General features: G+C 45.2%; 1 protein-coding gene across 1 annotated transcript in view; it reads right to left on the bottom strand.

Annotated features, from left to right (window-relative positions):
- Window positions 1-22540, bottom strand: part of LOC311106971 (glutamate receptor ionotropic, NMDA 2D-like) — a gene marked incomplete at both ends in the record, with an annotated part of 75116 nt that overhangs the window by 36335 nt on the left and 16241 nt on the right. Inside the window, one exon of the mRNA XM_084149388.1 lies at window positions 48-162. Within this exon, the coding sequence (XP_084005514.1) occupies window positions 48-162 (115 nt within the window). The remainder of the gene's footprint in view (window positions 1-47; window positions 163-22540) is intronic.

Raw genomic sequence — 22540 nt, forward strand, 5'->3', positions numbered from 1 at the left:
AAGCGAGCGTGTCACCTAATTAGCGGTTAGCGCGCTAACTCACTGACCTCCTCCCAGCCTTTCCCCTCGGTGTAGGAAATCACATCCAGTACTGGATTGGACAGGTAGCCTTCGCTGTTGAAAGAGTAGTCCCGGCCACTCAGCGTAATGTTACTGAAGAACCTGGAAGATAGGAAATGGAGTGAGAGAATGGCAGACAGAAAGAGAAAGAGTCAGAGAGAAATAGAGGGACACACTAGACAACTTTAAGCACAGACATATCGACAGACAGACAGAGAGAGAAACAGACAGAAAAACAAAGAAACTGAGAAATGGACAAACGGAAAAACATAGAAACGGAGAGGCATGCTAGACTTTCAGCAAGCTTCATGTTTTAGCTTGATGTGACAGGGAAGGCAATGAGAGAGTGGCAGAGAGAGAACGAGAGAGAGAGAGAGAGAGAGAGAGAGAGAGAGAGAGAGAGAGAGAGAGAGAGAGAACGAGACAGAGAGAACGAGACAGAGAGAACGAGAGAAGCAGGGGGCACTTAATACTAGATACAGTACACTATATATACAAAAGTATGTGGACACCCCTTCAACTTAGTGAATTTGGCTCATCTTGAGATAGGCTACTGCCACGACGAGCGCATCGGCCATCATTGTGAGTAGCCTATGGCTTCATCTTCATCATTAGGTGAGACAGTGTGCCACTGGACATTGTATAATGTAGCCTACTGTAGCCTATGATATATATACTATATATACACAAAAGTATGTGGACACCCCTTCAAATTAGTGGATTCGGCTATTTCAGCCATACCCGTTGCTAAAATCGAGCACACAGTCATGCAATTTCCATAGACAAACATTGGCAGTAGAACGGCCTTACTGAAGAGCTCAGTGACTTTCAACGTAGCACCGTCATAACAAGTCACCTTTCCAACAAGTCAGTTCGTCAAATTTCTGCCCTGATAGAGCTGCCCCGGTCAACTGTATGTGCTGTTATTGTTAAGTGGAAACGTATAGGAGCAACAACGGCTCTGATCTGAAAAGTCATAGTCAATCGATCAATAATATAATAATACTTTTAGCAAAAAAAAAATATTTTCAATTCACAATATGTAGAAACAATGAGAATAGAAAGGTTCAGAACTTTTGTAAGACATAACAGTACAGTTGAAATATATATGGCAAATAGAAATCCTATATGGATGGTGTTAAGAGATAGATGGGAGGTGTTGAATGGAATTGAAGGATGGGACTAATAACAACTAACAACAAATAATAACAAGATAACTAATAATGTAAGCATACTGTGTCCATAATAAGTATATAGGTTGTAGGTTGGGAGCTTTTGTGAAAGAGCACAGTTAGAAAGATATGCCATATAGAAGCAAACCGGGTGGACATTATGAAAATGATCGGAGAGGTTGAGAGTAGAAGAAGTTCAGGAGAAAAAACAAACAAAATATAATTATTGTAAAATTGATTGTGTCCATAAAATTTTGATAGTAAGTATAAGCAGGAATTAGAGGCCTAAGCGTTGTTGTTCACTAGTTTACTCCAAGAAGGGAAAGGGTGGCGGGATTGGAAAGTAATAAAGGGGAATATATATATTTTTAAGGATAATGTGTATGTATGTATGTACAGTGAGGGAAAAAAGTATTTGATCCCCTGCTTATTTTGTACGTTTGCCCACTGACAAAGACATGATCAGTCTATAATTTTAATGGTAGGTTTATTTGAACAGTGAGAGACAGAATAACAACAACAAAAATCCAAAAAAATGCATGTAAAAAATGTTATAAATTGATTTGCATTTTAATGAGGGAAATAAGTATTTGACCCCTCTGCAAAACATGACTTAACCCTTGTTGGCAATCACAGAGGTCAGACATTTCTTGTAGTTGGCCACCAGGTTTGCACACATCTCAGGAGGGATTTTGTTCCACTCCTCTTTGCAGATCTTCTCCAAGTCATTAAGGTTTCGAGGCTGACGTTTGGCAACTCGAACCTTCAACTCCCTCCACAGATTTTCTATGGGATTAAGGTCTGGAGACTGGCTAGGCCACTCCAGGACCTTAATGTGCTTCTTTTTGAGCCACTCCTTTGTTGCCTTGGCCTTGTGTTTTGGGTCATTGTCATGCTGGAATACCCATCCACGACCCATTTTCAATGCCCTGGCTGAGGGAAGGAGGTTCTCACCCAAGATTTGACGGTACATGTCCCCGTCCATCGTCCCTTTGATGCGGTGAAGTTGTCCTGTCCCCTTAGCAGAAAACACCCCCAAAGCATAATGTTTCCACCTCCATGTTTGACAGTGGGGATGGTGATCTTGGGGTCATAGGCAGCATTCCTCATCCTCCAAACACGGTGAGTTGAGTTGATGCCAAAGAGCTCGATTTTGGTCTCATCTGACCACAACACTTTCATCCAGTTCTCCTTTGAATCATTCAGATGTTCATTGGCAAACTTCAGACAGGCCTGTATATGTGCTTTCTTGAGCAGGGGGACCTTGCGGGCACTGCAGGATTTCAGTCCTTCACGGCGTAGTGTGTTACCAATTGTTTTCTTGGTGACTATGGTCCCAGCTGCCTTGAGATCATTGACAAGATCCTCCCGCGTAGTTCTGGACTGATTCCCCACCGTTCTCATGATCATTGCAACTCCACAAGGTGAGATCTTGCATGGAGCCCCAGGCCGAGGAAGATTGACAGTTATTTTGTGTTTCTTCCATTTGTGAATAATCACACCAACTGTTGTCCCCTTCTCACCAAGCTGTTTGGCGATGGTCTTGTAGCCCATTCCAGCCTTGTGTTGGTCTACAAGCTTGTCCCTGACATCCTTGGAGAGCTCTTTGGTATTGGCCATGGTGGAGAGTTTGGAATCTGATTGATTGATTGCTTCTGTGGACAGGTATCTTTTATACAGGTAACAAACTGAGATTAGGAGCACTCCCTTTAAGAGTGTGCTCCTAATCTCAGCTTGTTACCTGTATAAAAGACACCTGGGAGCCAGAAATCTTTCTGATTGAGAGGGGGTCAAATACTTATTTCCCTCATTAAAATGCAAATCAATTTATAACATTTCTGACATGTGTTTTTCTGGATTTTTGTTGTTGTTATTCTGTCTCTCACTCTTCAAATAAAGCTACCATTAAAATTATAGACTGATAATTTATTTGTCAGTGGGCAAACTTACAAAATCAGCAGGGGATCAAATACTTTTTTCCCTCACTGTATGTATGTATGTATGTGTGTATGTATGTGTGTGTGTATGTATGTATGTGTGTATGTATGTGTGTGTGTGTATGTGTTTATATGTGTATATATATATATATGTATATATATATATATATATATATATATATATATATATATATATATATATATATATATATATATATATATAAAACATGGGGGGTTGGAAGTGATGCAGACAATTACATTGATGGAAGTTACAATCTATCTGCAATATTAAGCTGATCCCTCCCCCCCCCCAAAAAAAAGAACAAATATAAAAATACAAAGAAAAAAAATGAAAAAGAAAAAAAGTGAAGTGGTAGGCCACACAAGCTCACAGAATGGGACCGCCGAGTGCTGAAGCTTGTAGCGCGTAAAAACGTCTGTCCTCGGTTGCAACACTCACTACTGAGTTCCAAACTGCCTGGAAGCAAAGTCAGCACAATACCTGTTAGTCGGGAGCTTGATGAAATGGGTTTCCATGGCCGGGCAGCTGCACACAAGCCTAACATCACCATGCGCAATGCCAAGCGTCAGCTGGAGTGGTGTAAAGTTCGCCGCCATTGGACTCTGGAGCAGTGGATACGCGTTCTCTGGAGTGGTGAATCACGCTTCACCATCTGCCAGTCCGACAGACGAATCTGGGTTTGGCGGATGCCAGGAGAACGCTACCTGCCCCAATGCATAGTGCCAACTGTAAAGTTTGGTGGAGGAGGAATAATGGTCTGGGGCTGTTTTTCATGATTCGGGTTAGGCACCTTAGTTCCAGTGAAGGTAAATCTTAACGCTACAGCATACAATGACATTCTAGACGATTCTGTGCTTCCAACTTTGTGGCAAAAGTTTTGGGAAGGCCCTTTCCAGTTACAGCATGACAATGCCCCCGTGCGCAAAGCAAGGTCCATACAGAAATTGTTTTTCAAGATCAGTGTGGAAGAACTTGACTGGCCTGCAGAGCCCTGACCTCAACCCCATCGAACACCTTTGGGATGAATTGGAACGCCGGCTGCGAGCCAGGCCTAATCGCCCAACATCAGTGCCCGACCTCACTAATGTTCTTGTTGCTGAATGGAAGCAAGTCTCCGTAGCAATGTTCCAACATCTAGTGTAAAGCCTTCCCAGAAGAGTGGAGGCTGTTATAGCAACAAAGGGGGGACCAACTCCATATTAATGCACATGATTTTGGAATGAGATGTTCGACGAGCAGGTGTCCATATACTTTTGTTCATGTAGTGTATCTTTCATGTGTCTTCAGCTTCAGGCTTTGTACTTGAAAGATACAACAAACGGAAGGGGGAGAGTGGCAGAGTGGCAGGTTGAGAGACAACAGGACGCAGGTGGGCAGTAAGGCACTACACTAGAGATCGCTCTATGTCCCAAGCTGCATGATATTATGTTCCAGCCAAGTACAGTTACAGGTAGCTACATGACATGAAATATAAATAAAACAATGAGTTCATTAATAAAACCTGTGAACTTGCCTCTCAAGAGAGGGCTTTGGAGTAACCAAAGTTCTACAAACGGCAGGTAGTTTCTGCATATCACATGGATAATGTGCAACGTGAGTGTTTGAGACTTGCAAAGACTGCAGTATGCAGAGAGGTAGGGTCGGCAGACTATTTTCCATAATCTTCGACGCATCTGTAACTCTTTGATCGAGAGTGCTAATGGTTTCCTAGCCCCACTCTGATAATCAGGGGTAAAAGCTATATAGCAATCCACACTAGCTGTTGGCTTTCATGTGGAATATTTTGCTGTTAGGGTTAGTCTGTCTGTTGCAGAGTCTGAGATGCTTCTGTGTCACCATGACAACACTGCACCTAAAAGCACCATTCACAGAGGACACCAGTTAGATAGAATGTTAAAAACCAAACACCGGTTTGGTTTTTCTCTCCTGTCCTTTGAAAGGCATTTGGAATTTGTCGGCAGCGCTTTCTTGTTTTCATGATGCAGCAATTGAAGATGCCCTCATTTCATTTCCCATTACTTATACGAGGCTGTCATATAAAAAGACTACTACACAATATGAGATTTTTATTTACGTCTCACACACTGACCTCTCGCTGACTTCACAAGAGCATTGAGCTGAATTATGATTTATAATTGATGGGTTTTTCAATATCATACAGTCTGAGGAATTATACGCATTCCGGCGCATGATCAGACAAGCTGGAGCCCTACGGCATGGCTTTGGGCTATGTTGGTTTTCATATCTATCCTGTTGCAACTGTACATACAGTGGGGAAAAAAAGTATTTAGTCAGCCACCAATTGTGCAAGTTCTCCCACTTAAAAAGATGAGAGAGGCCTGTCATTTTCATCATAGGTACACGTCAACTATGACAGACAAAATGAGGAAAAAAAATCCAGAAAATCACATTGTAGGATTTTTAATGAATTTATTTGCAAATTATGGTGGAAAATAAGTATTTGGTCAATAACAAAAGTTTCTCAATACTTTGTTATATACCCTTTGTTGGCAATGACACAGGTCAAACGTTTTCTGTATGTCTTCACAAGGTTTCCACACACTGTTGCTGGTATTTTGGCCCATTCCTCCATGCAGATCTCCTCTAGAGCAGTGATGTTTTGGGGCTGTCGCTGGGCAACACGGACTTTCAACTCCCTCCAAAGATTTTCTATGGGGTTGAGATCTGGAGACTCCAGGACCTTGAAATGCTTCTTACGAAGCCACTCCTTCGTTGCCCGGGCGGTGTGTTTGGGATCATTGTCATGCTGAAAGACCCAGCCACGTTTCATCTTCAATGCCCTTGCTGATGGAAGGAGGTTTTCACTCAAAATCTCACGATACATGGCCCCATTCATTCTTTCCTTTACACGGATCAGTCGTCCTGGTCCCTTTGCAGAAAAACAGCCCCAAAGTATGATGTTTTCACTCCCATGCTTCACAGTAGGTATGGTGTTCTTTGGATGCAACTCAGCATTCTTTGTCCTCCAAACACGACGAGTTGAGTTTTTACCAAAAAGTTCTATTTTGGTTTCATCTGACCATATGACATTCTCCCAATCCTCTTCTGGATGCACTCTAGCAAACTTCAGACGGGCCTGGACATGTACTGGCTTAAGCAGGGGGACACGTCTAGCACTGCAGGATTTGAGTCCCTGGCGGCGTAGTGTGTTACTGATGGTAGGCTTTGTTACTTTGGTCCCAGCTCTCTGCAGGTCATTCACTAGGTCCCCCCGTGTGGTTCTGGGATTTTTGCTCACCGTTCTTGTGATCATTTTGACCCCACGGGGTGAGATCTTGCGTGGAGCCCCAGATCGAGGGAGATTATCAGTGGTCTTGTATGTCTTCCATTTCCTAATAATTGCTCCCACAGTTGATTTCTTCAAACCAAGCTGCTTACCTATTGCAGATTCAGTCTTCCCAGCCTGGTGCAGGTCTACAATTTTGTTTCTGGTGTCCTTTGACAGCTCTTTGGTCTTGGCCATAGTGGAGTTTGGAGTGTGACTGTTTGAGGTTGTGGACAGGTGTCTTTTATACTGATAACAAGTTCAAACAGGTGCCATTAATACAGGTAACGAGTGGAGGACAGAGGAGCCTCTTAAAGAAGAAGTTACAGGTCTGTGAGAGCCAGAAATCTTGACCAAATACCAAATACTTATTTTCCACCATAATTTGCAAATAAATTCATAAAAAATCCTACAATGTGATTTTCTGGATTTTCTTTTCTGAATTTGTCTGTCATAGTTGACGTGTACCTATGATGAAAATTACAGGCCTCTCTCATCTTTTTAAGTGGGAGAACTTGCACAATTGGTGGCTGACTAAATACTTTTTTTCCCCACTGTATAATGGAATGTAAAGTAATGCAATGCAATGCAAATGAGCTAGAGGGCCTTATACAGTATGTATGTAAGGGCTGTGTGAAGAAGTCATAAAGGGCATTATTACTTTTTTATGACACACACACCCATACCCTATTACACACAATCACGGTCACACATGATTCGTCAAACCAAGCCCATAAAGAGAACACTGACGGCGAATAGAAATCCAAACCCAAGCATAGAGAAATGAAAGTAGGAAACTGTAAGTCACTCTGGATAAGAGCATCTGCTAAATGACTAAAATGTAAATGTAAATGAAACGCCCTTGGTCTCCATTCTACATTCAAATGATTGTTTTATTGTTTGGAAAAAGAGAGAGAAAACCTGCTGTCAAGGCGTCAGTGTAATGCGGTAGGCGAAGTCAGGCGCAGGACACAGAGTTAATCAAAAGGTGTACTTTACTCGAAGGTAAAATAATCAACAACAACCTCCACGCAGGGAGGGAACAAACCCGCACACTAACGACAACCGAAACATGAACAAACACGCACAACACACAGTGTGAGACAGAAGGTTAAATAGGGAAGACATAACTACATAATGGGAAACAGGTGTGACCAATTAAGACAAAACAAGTCGAACATAGATACATGGATCGGTAGCAGCTAGTACTCCGGTGACGACGAACGCCGAAGCCTGCCTGAGCAAGGAGGGGCAGCCTCGGCTGAATCCGTGACAGTACCCCCCCCCCCCCCCCTTGACGCGCGGCTCCAGCCGTGCGCCGACCCCGGCCTCGGGGACGGCCAGGAGGACACGGAGCAGGGCAGGTCGGATGACTCTGGTGGAAATCCCTCAACATGGAGGGATCGAGGATGCCCCTCCTAGGGACCCAGCACCGTTCCTCCGGACCGTACCCCTCCCACTCCACGAGATACTGCAGGCCCCCCACCCGACGCCTCGAATCCAAGATGGAACGGACCGAGTACGCCGGAGCCCCCTCAATGTACCTCAGACTCCTGGAGTGGACCAGCTACTACCGGCCTGAGGAGAGACACATGGAACGAGGGATTAAAATGGTAATTAATAGGAAGTTGTAACCTATAACAAACCTCGTTCAATCTCCTCAGGACTTTAAATGGACCCACAAACCGCCGACCCAGCTTCCGGCAGGGCAGGCGAAGGGGCAGGTTTCGGGTCGAGAGCCAGACCCGGTCCCCCGGTGCATACACCGGGGCCTCACTGCGGTGGCGATCGGCGCTCGCCTTTTGTCGCCTGATTGCCCGCTGCAGGTGTACATGAGCAGCGTTCCAGATCTCTTCCGAGTGCCGAAACCACTCATCCACCGCAGGAGCCTCGATCTGGCTCTGATGCCAAGGTGCCAGGACCGGCTGATAACCTAACACACACTGGAAAGGCGTAAGGTTAGTAGAGGAGTGGCGGAGTGAGTTTTGGGCTATCTCTGCCCAGGGGATATAACCTGACCACTCCCCCTGCTGGTCCTGCCAATAGGACCTCAGAAACCTACCCACATCCTGGTTAACTCTCTCCACCTGCCCATTACTCTCGGGGTGAAAACCTGAGGTAAGGCTAATCGAGACCCCCAGACGTTCCATGAACGCCCTCCAGACCCTTGAGGTGAACTGGGGACCCCGATCCGACACAATATCCTCAAGTACCCCGTAGTGCCGGAAGACGTGTGTAAACAGGGCCTCAGCAGTTTGTAGGGCTGTAGGGAGACCTGGCATAGGAATGAGACGGCAGGCCTTCGAAAACCGATCCACAACGACCAGGATCGTGGTGTTCCCTTGTGAGGGGGGAAGGTCCGTCACAAAATCCACCGATAGGTGGGACCACGGCCGTTGTGGAACGGGTAGGGGTTGTAATTTTCCTCTGGGCAGGTGTCTAGGTGCCTTACACTGGGCGCACACCGAGCAGGAGGAAACATAAACTCTCACGTCCTTGGCTAAAGTACTTCCCACTAAGACAGTGCACTGTCTGACCGATGCCAGGATGACCAGAGGAGGGTGACGTGTGAGCCCAATAGATCAATCGATCACGAACCTCGAGCGGCACGTACATCCGACCCTCTGGACACTGGGGGGGAGTGGGCTCGGTACGTAACGCCTGCTCGATGTCCGCGTCAACCTCTCACACCACCGGTGCCACCAGACACAATGCCGGGAATATGGGAGTGGGCTCAATGGACCTCTCCTCTGTGTCATACAGTCGGGACAGGGCGTCTGCCTTAGTGTTCTGGGAACCTGGTCTGTAAGTGAGAGTAAACACAAAACGAGTGAAGAACATGGCCCACCTTGCCTGACGAGGGTTCAGCCTCCTCGCCGCCCGGATGTACTCCAGGTTACGATGGTCAGTCAAAATGAGAAAAGGGTGTTTAGCCCCCTCAAGCCAATGCCTCCACACTTTCAGAGCTTGAACCACAGCTAACAGCTCCCGGTCCCCCACATCATAATTGCGCTCCGCCGGACTGAGCTTCTTAGAAAATAAATCACAGGGGCGGAGTTTTGGTGGCGTACCCGAGCGCTGAGACAGTACAGCTCCAATCCCAGCCTCGGACGCATCCACCTCAACCTGGAATGCCAAGGAAGGATCCGGATGAGCCAGCACCGGAGCCGAAGTAAACAGGTCCTTCAGATGCCCAAAAGCCCTGTCCGCCTCAGCTGACCACTGTAGACGCACCGGTCCTCCCTTTAGCAAGGAGGTAATGGGAGCTGCTACCTGCCCAAAGCCCCGGATAAACCTCCGGTAGTAATTGGCAAAACCCAAGAATCGCTGCATCTCCTTCACCGTGGTTGGAGTCGGCCATTTACGCACGTCCGAAATGCGGTCAATCTCCATCTCCACACCTGACGCGGACAGGCGGTGTCCTAGGAAGGAGATGGACTCTTGGAAGAACAGACATTTCTCCGCCATTCACATACAGGTCATGCTCCAGTAGTCTACCAAGCACCTGACGCACCAGGGACAGATGCTCGGCCCGTGTAGCGGAGTATATGAGAATGTCATCAATATACACCACTACACCCTGTCCATGCAGGTCCCTGAAAATCTCATCAACAAAAGATTGGAAGACTGAAGGAGCATTCATCAAACCGTATGGCATGACGAGGTACTCATAGTGCCCCGAGGTGGTACTAAATGTCGTCTTCCACTCATCTCCCTCCTGGATACGCACCAGGTTGTACGCGCTCCTGAGATCCAATTTCGTGAAGAAGCGCGCCCCGTGCAATGACTCCGTCATACTCGCAATCAGAGGTAATGGATAGCTGTATTTTACAGTGATCTGATTTAGACCACGGTAGTCAATGCACGGGCGTAAGCCACCATCCTTCTTCTTCACAAAAAATTAACTCGATGACACAGGGGAAGTGGACGGCCGAATGTATCCCTGTCTCAGAGATTCGATGACATACAGTGAGGGAAAAAAGTATTTGATCCCCTGCTGATTTTGTACTTTTGCCCACTGACAAAGACATGATCAGTCTATAATTTTAATGGTAGGTTTATTTGAACAGTGAGAGACAGAATAACAAGAAAGAAATCCAGAAAAACGCATGTCAGAAATGTTATAAATTGATTAGCATTTTAATGAGGGAAATAAGTATTTGACCCCTCTGCAAAACATGACTTAGTACTTGGTGGCAAAACCCTTGTTGGCAATCACAGAGGTCAGACATTTCTTGTAGTTGACCACCAGGTTTGCACACATCTCAGGAGGGATTTTGTTCCACTCCTCTTTGCAGATCTTTTCCAAGTCATTAAGGTTTCGAGGCTGGCGTTTGGCAACTAGAACCTTCAGCTCCCTCCACAGATTTTCTATGGGATTAAGGTCTGGAGACTGGCTAGGCCACTCCAGGACCTTAATGTGCTTCTTCTTGAGCCACTCCTTTGTTGCCTTGGCCGTGTGTTTTGGGTCATTGGAATACCCATCCACGACCCATTTTCAATGCCCTGGCTGAGGGAAGGAGGTTCTCACCCAAGATTTGACGGTACATGGCCCTGTCCATCGTCCCTTTGATGCGGTGAAGTTGTCCTGTCCCCTTAGCAGAAAAACACCCCCAAAGCATAATGTTTCCACCTCCATGTTTGACGGTGGGGATGGTGTTCTTGGGGTCATAGGCAGCATTCCTCCTCCTCCAAACACAGCGAGTTGAGTTGATGCCAAAGAGATCAATTTTGGTCTCATCTGACCACAACACTTTCACCCAGTTCTCCTCTGAATCATTCAGATGTTCATTTGCAAACTTCAGACGGCCCTGTATATGTGCTTTCTTGAGCAGGGGGACCTTGTGGGCACTGCAGGATTTCAGTCCTTCACGGCGTAGTGTGTTACCAATTGTTTTCTTGGTGACTATGATCCCAGCTGCCTTGAGATCATTGACAAGATCCTCCCGTGTAGTTCTGGGCTGATTCCTCACCGTTCTCATGATCATTGCAACTCCACAAGGTGAGATCTTGCATGGAGCCCCAGGCCGAGGGAGATTGACAGTTAGTTTTGTTTCTTCCATTTGAGAATTATCGCACCAACTGTTGTCACCTTCTCACCAAGCTGCTTGGCGATGGTCTTGTAGCCCATTCCAGCCTTGTGTAGGTCTACAATCTTGTCCCTGACATCCTTGGAGAGCTCTTTGGTCTTGGCCACGGTGGAGAGTTTGGAATCTGATTGATCGCTTCTGTGGACAGGTGTCTTTTATACAGGTAACAAACTGAGATTAGGAGGACTCCCTTTAAGAGTGTGCTCCTAATCTCAGCTCGTTACCTGTATAAAAGACACCTGGGACCCAGAAATCTTTCTGATTGAGAGGGGGTCAAATACTTATTTCCCTCATTAAAATGCAAATCAATTTATAACATTTTTTACATGCGTTTTTCTGGATTTTTGTTGTTGTTATTCTGTCTCTCACTGTTCAAATAAACCTACCATTAAAATTATAGACTGATCATTTCTTTGTCAGTGGGCACACGTACAAAATCAGCAGGGGATCAAATACTTTTTTCCCTCACTGTATGTTTCCATAGCCGCCGTCTCTTCCTGTGACAGAGGATACACGTGACTCTGGGGAAGCGCAGCGCCTACCTGGAGGTTTATCGCACAATCCCCCTGTAAATGGGGTGGTAATTGAGTCGCCTTCTTTTTACAGAAAGCGAGAGCCAAATCGGCATATTCAGGCGGAATGTGCATGGTGAGAACCTGGTTTGGACTTTCCACCGTAGTTGCCCCTACGGAAACACCTACACACCTCCCCAAGCACTGACTTGACCATCCCTTGAGAGCCCTCTGTTGCCATGAAATAGTGGGGTCATGAGAAGTTAACCAGGGAAGCCCCAACACCACGGGAAACGCAGGAGAATCAATCAGATATAGACTAAATATTTCCTCATGCCCCTCCTGCGTCTTCATCCAGAGTGGCGCTGTGACCTCCCTAATCAGACCTGACCCTAAAGGGCGACTATCTAGGGCATGGATAGGGAAGGGCACATCGACTGGCACAATAGGAATCCCTAACCTACGGGTAAACTGACGATCAATAAAGTTCCCAGCTGCGCCTGAATCTACTAGCGCCTTATGTTGGGAATGAGAAGAAAACTCGGGAAATACAACATTAATACACATATGCGCAACAGGGAGCTCTGGGTGAGTTGGGTGCCTACTCACCTGAAACGGTTCATCAGTGCGCTGCCTACTGCCTCGACTCCTTGAAGGCCCTCCCCAGCACCGACCAGCAGTGTGTCCTCTGCGGCCACAGTTGGTGCAGGAGACGGCCCCTCTACCGGTCTCCCTCATAGCAGCACCTCCGAGCTCCATAGGGGTAGGGTCGGAGGTGCGGGGGATGGAATGGACGGCCCCTGATCCGGACGTCCGTAGGTAGCCAACAGGTTATCCAGTCGAATTGACATATCCACCAGTTGGTCCAGGTTTAGGTTGGTGTCCCTGCAGGTCAATTCCCGACGAACGTCCTCCCTCAAGCTGCAATGGTAGTGGTCGATGAGGGCCCTCTCATACCATCCTGCGCTGGCAGCCAGAGTCCGAAAGTCCAGTGCACATTCCTGCGCGCTCCTCTTCCCCTGTCTGAGGTGGAATAGACGCTCACCCACCACTCTCCCCTCTGGTGGATGATCGAATACCACCCTAAAGCGGCAGATAAACTCTGCATAGCATACAGTTGCGGCGTCTATTCCCCCCCACTCGGCGTTGGCCCACTCCAGCGCTTTACCGGACAGACAGGAGATGAGGGCGGACACGCTCTCGTATCCCGAGGGAGCCGGGTGGATAGTTGCCAGGTAGAGCTCTACCTGGAGCAGAAAACCCTGGCACCCAGCAGCTGTATAGGGATACCTCCTCTCTCCCATCGCTCCATAGTATTCACTACTCGTTCCATAGCGGTGCCGAGAGCCTGGATCATGGCCGCTTGTTGTTGGACGCGTTCCTCCATCGATCCGGCTGGCATAGCTGTACCTGCTGACTCCATGTAGATGGTGCGTGTTTCTGTCAAGGCGTCAGTGTAATGCGGTAGGCGAAGTCAGGCGCAGGACACAGAGCTAATCAAAAGGCGTACTTTACTCGAAGGTAAAATAATCAACAACAACCTCCACGCAGGGAGGGAACAAACCCGCACACTAACGACAACCGAAACATGAACAAACACGCACAACACACAGTGTGAGACAGAGGGTTAAATAGGGAAGACATAATTACATAATGGGAAACAGGTGTGACCAATTAAGACAAAACAAGTCGAACATAGATACATGGATCGGTAGAAGCTAGTACTCTGGTGACGACGAACGCTGAAGCCTGCCCGAGCAAGGAGGAGGGGCAGCCTCGCCTGAATCCGTGACACCTGCCGACCAATATGAAACTATTCATCCCACTGTATAGTAGTTGCTTTTCTTATAAGATGAAAAAAGACAATGTGTCAATGTTAGCATTCACTTCAACTCTGCAATGCCACTGATCTCTCTTGGTGAGTGCCATGTTGTCATGGCGACACACAGAACATTGTGAGGTGAACAAACAACCAGAAGCTACGGACTATTTGAATATAGATTTGTCTCTCGTGCCGGAACAAAGATAACTCATAATGGCTAATGCATTCAGACAAAGAGAGAGCGAGAGAGCGAGAGAGAGACAGAAAGAGAGAGAGAGAGAGAGAGAGAGAGAGAGAGAGAGAGAGAGAGAGAGAGAGAAGCTAGGAAAGAGAGAGAGAGGATAGGCAGAGAGGGAAAGTGTGTGGCTGTGTGTAACTGCCTCTGACATTTCTACCTTGCATTACACCATCATAACCAATTATCCAATTTACGTGTAAAAGATGCCGCATCAGATCTCTTTTAGAGTAGGGCCAAGGGAGGAGAGAGATGGGGGGAAAGGAAGAGCAGGGAGAGGGAAGAGATGGAGTGATGAGAAAAAGAGATAGAGACAGGGAGAAAGAGAGGAGCGAGAGGGCTGTGAACTGACAATCGATGGGAGAGCGTGGGAGGGAGAGAAGGAGGGAGGATGGAGGGGAGAGAGAATGAGATTAGATTGAGGATGAAATTGAATGGTGGAATAAAAACAATGCATGAAGAGCATAGCTGTGGGAGAGATAGAGGGAGGAGAGAGGGGTGCAGGGATGAGAGAGAGGCAGAGAGGTATGGAAGGGGATGCAGGTGAAATAATTGTGAGATAAAGAGGGGAGAGTGGTGAGAGGTAGAAAATTGTAGTATTGCCCTGACTGGTCAAAGAAATGCATTAAAGAGACCCATTATAGCTGGCACATTAACAATGAATGAACAGTAGGTGGTTATTAATAAATAAATTGGTACCATTTAGGCCTTTGGTAACACTTTATTTGGATAGTCCATCTGTAGATGCTTTACAGACTACAGTGCCTTCAGAAAGTATTCACACCCCTTGACCTTTTCCACATTTTGTTGTGTTACAGACTGAATTTAAAATGAATTAACTTTAGATTTTTTGTAATAATGTCAGATTTTTGGTAATAATGTCAAAGTGGAATTATGTTTTCAGACATTTTTACAAAATAATTTAAAATGAAAAGCTTAAATGTCTTGTCAATTAGAATTCAACCCCTTTGTTATGGCAAGCCTAAATAAGTTCAGGAGTAAATAATTGCTTAACAAGTCACATAATAAGTTGGATGGACTCACTTTGTGTGCAATAATAGTGTTTAACATGATTTTTGAATGACTGACTACCTCATCTCTGTACCCCACACATACCAATTATCTGTAAGGTCCCTCAGTCGAGCAGTGAATTTCAAACACAGATTCAACCACAAAGACCAGGGAGGTTTTCCAATGCCTTGCAAAGAAGGGCACTTATTGGTAGATAAAAAATAAAATTAAAAGCAGATATTGAATATCCCTTTGAGCATGATGCAGTTATTAATTACACTTTGGATGGTGTGTCAATACACCCAGTCACTACAAAGTTACAGGTGTCCTTCCTAACTCAGCTGCCGGAGAGGAACTAAAGGCCCATGGTGACTTTAAAACAGTTACAGAGTTTCGTTACAGAGTTTAATGGCTGTTAGGAGAAAACCGAGGATGGATCAACAACATTGTAGTTACTCTACAATACTAACTTAATTGACTGAGTGAAAAGAAGGACACCTGTACAGAATAATTTGTAAGTCGCTCTGGATAAGAGCGTCTGCTAAATGACTTAAATGTAAATGTAATAAAAATGTTCCTAAACATGCCTTCTGTTTGCAACAAGGCATTAAAGTAATACTGCAAAAAATGCTTTTTGTCCTGAATACAAAGTGTTATGTTTGGGGCAAATTCAATACAACACATAAGTGAGTACCACTCTCCCTATTTTCAAGCATAGTCATGGCTGCATCGTGCAATGGTATGCTTGTAATCGTTAAGGACTGGGGAGTTTTTCAGGATAACAAATTAACGGAATGGAGCTAAGCACAGGCAAAATCCTAGAGGAAAACCTGGTTCAGTCTGCTTTCCACCAGACACTGGGAGATGAATTCACCTTTCAGCAGGTCAATAACCTAAAACACAAGGCCAAATCTACACTGGAGTTGCTTACCAATAAGACAGTGAATGTTCTTGAGTGACCGAGTTACAGTTTTTACTTAAATCTGCTTAAAAATCTATGGCAAGACCAAGCAATGATCAACAACCAATTTGACAGAGCTTGAAGAATTCTGAAAAGAATCATGGGTAAATGTTGCACAACCCAGGTGTGGAAAGCTCTTAGAGACTTACCCAGAAAGACTCACAGCTGTAATCGCCAAAGGTGCTTCTACAAAGTATTGACTCCACGTATCGTTTGGTTTGTTGTTTTGTTAGTGTTGTGTACGAAATAAAAGATGTACGCATATCACGCTGCGCCTTGGTCCGCTTCATCTTATAACGATCGTGACACCAGGCCTTATTAGTTATTATGGAATACATCCTCATCATTTCATTGAATCCCCCAATGCTAGTCAATAAACTAGCTTGATTCGCATAGAAAAGTAATGTATCTTCAACTTGAGTCGCATGGATGCAAGAAGTTATCTTTAACTTGATTCACATGGACTCAACAAGTTATGTATCTTTAACTTGATTAGCAGGGACTCAACAAGGCTTGCACCTTTAACTTGATTCATATGGACATAAGTCATGTATCTTTAACTTGATTCACAAATTAACATGGTTCATGCATCTTTAATTAAACACAGGAACATGGCTCATGTTCTGATTCTGATTCATGGCTCATTACTTTATGCTGACACATACTGTATATGGACGGACATGGACATACAGCATGTACACATGGCTCATGTATCTTTCAGGCAAGTGTACTGAATGAATGACATGAGAGGGACTTGGAGGAGTTGCCTATGAGACACGGCTGACAGGCAACAAAAGACAGACGGAGGAAGATAAAGAGACTTCCCATACACAACTGGGAACCAGTCAGGGAGAGAGCGAGAGAGAGAGAGAGAGCGAGAGAGAGAAAATGAGAGAGCGAGAGAGAGAGAGAGAGGGGGGGGGTAGAGGTGTTTCAGCTGTTGATGGGGAGAGAGAGGCAGACAAGGGGGAGAGACAGAGAAAGAGAGAGAGAGAGAGAGAGAGAGAGAGAGAGAGAGAGAGAGAGAGAGAGAGAGAGAGAGAGAGAGAGAGAGAGAGAGAGAAGGAGCGGCAGAGACAGACACAAAGAGAGAATCACAGATGACAGAGTAAGGCAGACAGAGAGAGAGACAAGGAAAGCCAGAGGCAGACATACGGTGCATTCGGAAAATATTCAGACCCCTTGACTTTTTCCACATTTTGTTACGTTGCAGCCTTATTCTAAAATGGATTAGGTAAATACAAATCCTCATCAATCTGCACACAATACCCCATAATGACAAAGCAAAAACAGGTTTGTACAAATTTTAGCAAATGTATTAAAAATAAAAAACACAAAAACCTTATTCACATTCAGTTGAAGTCAGAAGTTTACATACACCTTAGCCAAATACAGTGGGGGAAAAAAGTATTTAGTCAGCCACCAATTGTGCAAGTTCTCCCACTTAAAAAGATGAGAGAGGCCTGTAATTTTCATCATAGGTACACGTCAACCAATATACACAAGCAGTTAGGAAAGCAAAGGCTAACTTTTTCAAACAGAAATTTGCATCCTGTAGCACTAACTCCAAAAAGTTTTGGGACACTGTAAAGTCCATGGAAAATAAGAGCACTTCCTCCCAGCTGCCCACTGCACTGAGGCTAGGAAACACTATCACCACCGATAAATCTACAATAATCGAGAATTTCAACAAGCATTTTGCTACGGCTGGCCATGCTTTCCACCTGGCTACCACTACCCCGGCCACCAGCTCTGCACCCTCCGCTGCAACTTGCCCATGCCCCCCCCGCTTCTCCTTCACACAAATCCAGACAGCTGATGTTCTAAAAGAGCTGCAAAATCTGGACCCCTACAAATCATCTGGGCTTGACAATCTGGACCCTTTCTTTCTAAAACTAGCCGCCGAAATTGTCGCAACCCCTATTACTAGCCTGTTCAACCTCTCTTTCGTAACGTCTGAGATCCCCAGAGATTGGAAAGCTGCCGCGGTCATCCCCCTCTTCAAAGGGGGTGACACTCTAGATCCAAACTGTTACAGACCCATATCCATCCTGCCCTGCCTTTCAAACGTTTTAGAAAGCCAAGTCAACAAACAGATCACCGACCATTTCGAATCCCACCGTACCTTCTCCGCTATGCAATCCGGTTTCCGAGCTGGTCATGGGTGCACTTCAGCCACGCTCAAGGTCCTAAACGATATTATAACCGCGATCGATAATAGACAGTACTGTGCAGCCGTTTTCATTGACCTGGCCAAGGCTTTCGACTCTGTCAACCACCGCATTCTTATTGGCAGACTAAATAGCCTTGGTTTCTCAAATGACTGCCTCGCCTGGTTCACCAACTACTTCTCAGATAGAGTTCAATGTGTCAAATCGGAGGGCCTGTTGTCTGGACCTATGGCAGTCTCTATGGGGGTGCCACAGGGTTCAATTCTTGGGCCGACTCTTTTCTCTGTGTATATCAATGACGTCGCTCTTGCTGCTGGTGACTCTCAGATCCACCTCTACGCAGACGACACCATTTTGTATACATCTGGCCCTTCATTGGACACTGTGTTAACAAACCTCCAAACGAGCTTCAATTCCATACAACACTCCTTCAGTAGCCTCCAACTGCTCTTAAACACTAGTAAAACTAAATGCATGCTCTTCAACCGAACGCTGCTTGCACCCGCCCACCCGACTAGAATCACTACTCTCGACGGGTCTGACCTAGAGTATGTGGACAACTACAAATATCTAGGTGTCTGGTTAGACTGTAAACTCTCCTTCCAGACTCACATTAAGAATCTCCAATCCAAAGTTAAATCTAGAATCGGTTTCCTATTTCGCAACAAAGCCTCCTTCACTCATGCTGCCAAACATGCCCTCGTAAAACTGACTATCCTACCGATCCTTGACTTCGGCGATGTCATTTACAAAATAGCCTCCAACACTCTACTCAGCAAATTGGATGTAGACTATCACAGTGCCATCCGTTTTGTCTCCAAAGCCCCATATAATACCCACCACTGTGACCTGTACGCTCTTGTTGGCTGGTCCCCACTACATATTCGTCGCCAAACCCACTGGCTCCAGGCCATCTATAAATCACTGCTAGGCAAATCCCCGCCTTATCTTAGCTCATTGGTCACCATAGCAACACCCACCCGTAGTCTGCGCTCCAGCGGGTATATCTCACTGGTCATCCCCAAAGCCAACACCTCCTTTGGCCGCAATTCCTTCCAGTTCTCTGCTGCCAATGACTGGAACAAATTGCAAAAATCTCTGAAGCTGGAGACACTTATCTCCCTCACTAACTTTAAGCATCAGTTGTCAGAGCACCTTACCGATCACTGCACCTGTACACAGCCCATCTGAAATTAGCCCGCCCAACTACCTCATCCCTATATTGTTATTTATTTTGCTCATTTGTACCCCAGTATCTCTATTTGCACATCATCTCTTGCACATCTATCATTCCAGTGTTAATACTAATTGTAATTATTTTGCACTATAGCCTATTTTATTGCCTTACCTCCATAACTTGCTAAATTTGCACACTGTATATTATATGTATTTCTGTTGTATTTTTGACTTTGTTTTGTTTTACCCCATATGTAACTCTGTGTTGTTGTTTTTTATCGCACTGCTTTGCTTTATCTTGGCCAGGTCGCAGTTGTAAATGAGAACTTGTTCTCAACTGGTTTACCTGGTTAAATAAAGGTGAAATAAAAAATAAATAAATAAAACTATGACAGACAAATTGAGGGAAAAAAATACAGAAAATCCCATTGTAGGATTTTTAATGAATTTATTTGCAAATTATGGTGGAAAATAAGTATTTGGTCACCTACAAACAACCAAGATTTCTGGCTCTCACAGACCTGTAACTTCTTTAAGAGGCTCCTCTGTCCTCCACTCGTTACCTGTATTAATGGCACCTGTTTGAACTTGTTATCAGTATAAAAGACCTGTCCACAACCTCAAACAGTCACACTCCAAACTCCACTATGGCCAAGACCAAAGAGCTGTCAAAGGACACCAGAAACAAAATTGTAGACCTGCACCAGGCTGGAAAGACTGAATCTGCAATAGGTAAGCAGCTTGGTTTGAAGAAATCAACTGTGGGAGCAATTATTAGGAAATGGAAGACATACAAGACCACTGATAATCTCTCTCGATCTGGGGCTCTACGCAAGATCTCACCCCGTGGGGTCAAAATGATCACAAGAACGGTGAGCAAAAATCCCAGAACCACACGGGGGGACCTAGTGAATGACCTGCAGAGAGCTGGGACCAAAGTAACAAAGCCTACCATCAGTAACACACTACGCCGCCAGGGACTCAAATCCTGCAGTGCCAGACGTGTCCCCCTGCTTAAGCCAGTGCATGTCCAGGCCCGTCTGAAGTTTGCTAGAGTGCATTTGGATGATCTAAAAGAGGATTGGGAGAATGTCATATGGTCAGATGAAACCAAAATTGAACTTTTTGGTAAAAACTCAACTCGTTGTGTTTGGAGGACAAAGAATGCTGAGTTGCATCCAAAGAACACCATACCTACTTTGAAGCATGGGGGTGGAAACATCATGCTTTGGGGCTGTTTTTCTGCAAAGGGACCAGGACGACTGATCCGTGTAAAGAAAAGAATGAATGGGGCCATGTATCGTGAGATTTTGAGTGAAAACCTCCTGAATTGAAGATGAAACGTGGCTGGGTCTTTCAGCATGACAATGATCCCAAACACACCGCCCGGGCAACAAAGGAGTGGCTTCGTAAGAAGCATTTCAAGGTCCTGGAGTGGCCTAGCCAGTCTCCAGATCTCAACCCCATAGAAAATCTTTGGAGGGAGTTGAAAGTCCGTGTTGCCCAGCGACAGCCCCAAAACATCACTGCTCTAGAGGAGATCTGCATGGAGGAATGGGCCAAAATACCAGCAACAGTGTGTGAAAACCTTGTGAAGACATACAGAAAACGTTTGACCTGTGTCATTGCCAACAAAGGGTATATAACAAAGTATTGAGAAACTGTTGTTATTGACCAAATACTTATTTTCCACCATAATTTGCAAATAAATTCATAAAAAATCCTACAATGTGATTTTCTGGAATGTTTTTTTCTCATTTTGTCTGTCATAGTTGACGTGTACCTATGATGAAAATTACAGGCCTCTCTCATCTTTTTAAGTGGGAGAACTTGCACAATTGGTGGCTGACTAAATACTTTTTTTCCCCACTGTACATTTGAACTCAGTTTTTCACAATTCCTGACATTTAATCCTAGTAAAAATTCCCTGTCTTAGGTCAGTTATGATCACCACTTTATTTTAAGAATGTGAAATGTCAGAATAATTGTAGAGAGAATTATTTATTTCAGCTTTTATTTCTTTCATCACATTTCCAGTGGGTCAGAAGTTTACATACACTCAATTAGTATTTGGTAGCATTGCCTTTAAATTGTTTAACTTGGGTCAAACGTTTCGGGTAGCCTTCCACAAGCTTCCCACAATAAGTTGGGTGAATTTTGGCCCATTCCTCCTGACAGAGCTGGTGTAACTGAGTCAGGTTTGTAGGCCTCCTTGCTCGCACACGCTTTTTCAGTTCTGCCCACACATTTTCTATAGGATTGAGGTCAGGGCTTTGTGATGGCCACTCCAATACCTTGACTTTGTTGTCCTTAAGCCATTTTGCCACAACTTTGGAAGTATGCTTGGGGTCATTGTCCATTTGGAAGACCCATTTGCGACCAAGCTTTAACTTCCTGACTAATGTCTTGAGATGTTGCTTCAATATATCTACATAATTTTCCTTCCTCATGATCCCATCTTTTTTGTGAAGTGCACCAGTCCCTCCTGCAGCAAAGCATCCCCACAGCATGATGCTGCCACCCCCGTGCTTCACGGTTGGGGTGGTGTTCTTCGGCTTGCAAGCCACCGTCTTTTTCCTCCAAACATAACGATGGTCATTATGGCCAAACAGTTCTATTTTTGTTTCATCAGACCTGAGGACATTTCTCCAAAAAGTACGATCTTTGTCCCGATGTGCAGTTGCAACTGTAGTCTGGCTTTTTTATGGCGGTTTTGGAGCAGTGGCTTCTTCCTTGCTGAGCGGCCTTTCAGGTTATGCCGATATAGGACTTGTTTTACTGTGGATATAGATACTTTTGTACCTGTTTCCTCCAGCATCTTCACAAGGTCCTTTGCTGTTGTTCTGGGATTGATTTGCACTTTTCGCACCAAAGTACGTTAATCTCTAGGAGACAGAACGCGTCTCCTTCCTGAGCGGTATAACGGCTGCATGGTCCCATGGTGTTTATACTTGCGTACTATTGTTTGTACAGATGAACGTGGTACCTTCAGGCGTTTGGAAATTGCTCCCAAGGATGAACTAGACTTGTGGAGGTCTACAATTTTTTTTCTGAGGTCTTGGCTGATTTCGTTTGATTTTCCCAT

The sequence above is a fragment of the Coregonus lavaretus genome (assembly GCF_964263955.1).
Source record: "Coregonus lavaretus genome assembly, chromosome: 3".
Classification (NCBI taxonomy): domain Eukaryota; kingdom Metazoa; phylum Chordata; class Actinopteri; order Salmoniformes; family Salmonidae; genus Coregonus; species Coregonus lavaretus.